Source organism: Balaenoptera musculus, chromosome 2 (assembly GCF_009873245.2).
Source record: "Balaenoptera musculus isolate JJ_BM4_2016_0621 chromosome 2, mBalMus1.pri.v3, whole genome shotgun sequence".
NCBI lineage: Eukaryota > Metazoa > Chordata > Mammalia > Artiodactyla > Balaenopteridae > Balaenoptera > Balaenoptera musculus.
Genome location: NC_045786.1, coordinates 149,624,786 through 149,628,175, shown reverse-complemented (window position 1 = coordinate 149,628,175; position 3,390 = coordinate 149,624,786). Strand labels below are relative to the sequence as shown.

The window sequence follows — 3,390 nt, the reverse complement described above, 5'->3', positions numbered from 1 at the left end:
TAACTTTATAAGAAACCAGCAAACAATTTTCCAAAGTGGTTGAACATTTTGCATTCCCACCAGAAATGTATGCAAGTTCCAACTGGTCCTCCTTCTCATTAGCACTTGGCATTGGCAGTCTTTTCAATTTTAGCCATTGTAATGATCATGAGATAGTATTTTGTGGTTTTAATTTGTATTTTCCTGGTAATTGGTGATATTATGCATCTTTTTGTGTGCTTATTGGCCATTTGTATGTCTTCTTTTGCCTGTTTGAATCTTTTGCCGATTTTTAAATTGGGTTGTCTTATTATTGAACTATAAGACTTTATGTATTCTTGGTACAAGTCCTATGTGTGTGTGTGTTTTTTCTCAGTGGTGTCTGTATTAGTTTCCTATTGATCCTGTAACTAGTTATCACAAACTTAGTGGCTAAAAACCACACAGATTTATTGTTTTCTAGCTCTGGAGGTCAATTTCACCTCCTTTGATGGCTAAAATCAAGGTGTTGGCAGGGCAGCATTCTTCTTGGAGGTTCAAGAGGAGAATTGATTTACCTGTCTTTTCTAGTTCCTAGAGGCTGCATACACTATTTGGCTGGTGGCCCTGCATCATTGCAACCTCTGTTTTCATCATCACATCTCTTCTCTGTCTCTGACCCTCCTGCCTCCCTATTAGAAGGGTCTTTGTGATTATATTAGGCCCACTGGATAGCCAAGGAACATACCCCTATCTCAAGATTCGTAATTTAATCACATCTGTAAAGTCTCTATTACCATGTAAGGTAACATATTCACAGGTTCCAAGATTAGGACATGGACATTTTGGGGAGGCCAATATTCAATCTACCACTGTGTCTTTCAATGAACAAAAGTTTTTGTCTGTATTAGGGTTCTCCAGAGAGACTGAACCTGTAGGAGATATATCTATATGTTTATGGAAAGAGATTTATTACAAGGAATTGGCTCATGAGATTATGGAAACTGACAAGTCCTAAGATCTGCAGAGTTGGCAAGCTAGAGACCCAGGAGGAGCCGATGTTTCATTTCAAGTCCGAAGGCAGGAAGAAGTCATTGTCCTAGCTCAAAGGCAGGAAAGCAGGACGAATCCTTTCTCACTAAAGAGAGAGTCAGCTTTTTCGTTCTATCCAGGCCTTCAACTGATTGGATGAGGCCCACCAACATTAGGGAGGGTAATCTACTTCACTCAATCTGTTGATTTAAATGTTAATCGCATCCAAAACATCCTCATAGAAACATGCAGAATACTGGTTGACCAAATATCTGGGAATCCCATGGCTCAGCCAAGTTGACATGTAAAATTAGTCATCACAAATCTATAGTCCATTTTGAATTAATTTCTGTATGTTGTGTGAGGTAAGAAGAATTGAGGTTTTTGTTTTGTTTTGTTTTTTCCAAATGGATATCCAGCCATTCCAGCACCATCTGTTGAAAATATTATCCTTTCCACATTGAAAACCTTGGCACCTATGTAGAAAAGCAACTAAAAATATCTATGGGTCTACATTTGAACTCTTCATTCTGTTTCATTCATCAATACGCCTATCCTTATGCCAATACTTTACTGCTGTAGCTTTTAAGTCTTAAAATCTGGTAGTGTAGCTCTTCCAACTTTTTTCTTTTTAAAAATGTTTTGGTTTATTATGAGGGCTTTGCATTTCCATATAAATTTTAGAATATGTGTGTCAATTTCTATTTTTAAAAAGCCTACTGGCTCTTGGAGGAAGACGCGGTCGCTGCAGCGGAGCCTCGGGCCACCCGCTCCTGCTCCTGCCTCACCGCTGTTCGCTCTGTTCGAGGAACAAGTCGGTCAGGAAGCCGCGCCGCAGCTATGGCTTTTTTTTTTTTTTTAAACATCTTTACTGGAATATAATTGCTTTACAATGGTGTGTTAGTTTCTGCTTTATAACAAAGTGAATCAGTTATACATATACATATGTTCCCATATCTCTTCCCTCTTGCGTCTCCCTCCCTCCCACCCTCCCTATCCCACCCCTCTAGGTGGTCACAAAGCACCGAGCTGATCTCCCTGTGCTATGCGGCTGCTTCCCACTAGCTTTCTATTTTACATTTGGTAGTGTATATATGTCCATGCCACTCTATCACCCTGTCACATCTTACCCCTCCCCCTCCCCATATCCTCAAGTCCATTCTCTAGTAGGTCTGTGTCTTTATTCCCGTCTTGCCCCTAGGTTCTTCATGACCTTTTTTTTTTTTTTCCCCTTAGATTCCATATATATGTGTTAGCATACTGTATTTGTTTTTCTCTTTCTGACTTACTTCACTCTGTATGACAGACTCTAACTCCATCCACCTCACTACAAATACCTCCATTTCACTTCTTTTTATGGCTGAGTAATATGGCTTTTAAAGATACCAGAAAGACTCCTGTGGAGCCCGAGGTGGCGATTCACGGCATTAGAATCACCCTCGCCGGCTGCAGCGTGCAGTCTTTGGAGAAGGTATGTGCTGACCTGATCAGAGGTGCGAAGGAAAAGAATCTCAAAATGAAAGGACCGGTTCGACGCCTACCAAGACTCAGAATAACTACAAGGAAAACTCCTTGTGGTGAAGGTTCTAAGACTTGGGATCGTTTCCAGATGAGGATCCACAAGCAACTCATGGACCTGCACAGTCCTTCTGAGATTGTCAAGCATATCACTTCCATCAGTACTGAGCCAGGAGCTGAGGTTGAAGTCACCATGGCAGATGCTTAAATCAACGTTTTTAATAAATTGATAATCAGTTGTTAAAAAAAAAAAAAAAAGCCTACTGGTATTTTGATTGGGATTTCATTAATTCTATAGATCGATTTGGGGAATATTGGCATCTTTAATTTGAGTTCTTTTTTAAAGTAATATTCTAACTGTTAATGATCTGAGGGCCCTCATTGTTGATGCTATTCATAACAAATGATAATAAAAAGAAAAATAGCTCTAATTTACTGAACTCAGCCTTGTACAGGTACTCTTTCTATTTCACTTAATAATCCCAACAATCTTATGAGATAGGTATTATTATCCCCGTTTTTAAAAATTTATAGATGAGGACTGTGGTTCTGAGAGGTGAAGTGACTTGCCTGAGGTTACAGTGTTAACAGCAGAGTTAGGATCTGAACCTACGGCTTCCTGCCTCCAAAATCCATCCCTTGTCTTCAAAAACACTATGGCTGTTTTATATTATATCTCTCGCTCCCTGCCTCCTCCTGCCCTGATTTCACTCCCACCTAATTGACTCCTTAGTTAACATTTATTAAGCACCTACTACGGGTGCCTGGTGCTGGGCTAGGTGATTTATGCACAGTAGCTCATTAACTCCCTCAGAGAGATACACATTCGTACAGATCTATGGGCACTTGTGTGTATATACATGCCTCTTCCACAGAAGTCTC

General features: G+C 40.0%; 1 protein-coding gene across 1 annotated transcript; it reads left to right on the top strand.

The window, feature by feature from the left end:
• Positions 1–2,359: 2,359 nt before the first annotated feature.
• Positions 2,360–2,716, top strand: LOC118889965 (40S ribosomal protein S20-like). Its single transcript, XM_036842100.1, has one exon. The coding sequence runs from the start codon at positions 2,360–2,362 to the stop codon at positions 2,714–2,716; it is 357 nt and encodes a 118-aa protein (XP_036697995.1).
• Positions 2,717–3,390: the final 674 nt, after the last annotated feature.

What these genes read in the sequence shown, in the direction of transcription:
- LOC118889965 (XM_036842100.1), top strand. Translation starts at nt 2,360, where the DNA reads ATGGCTTTTAAAGATACCAGAAAGACTCCTGTGGAGCCCGAGGTGGCG.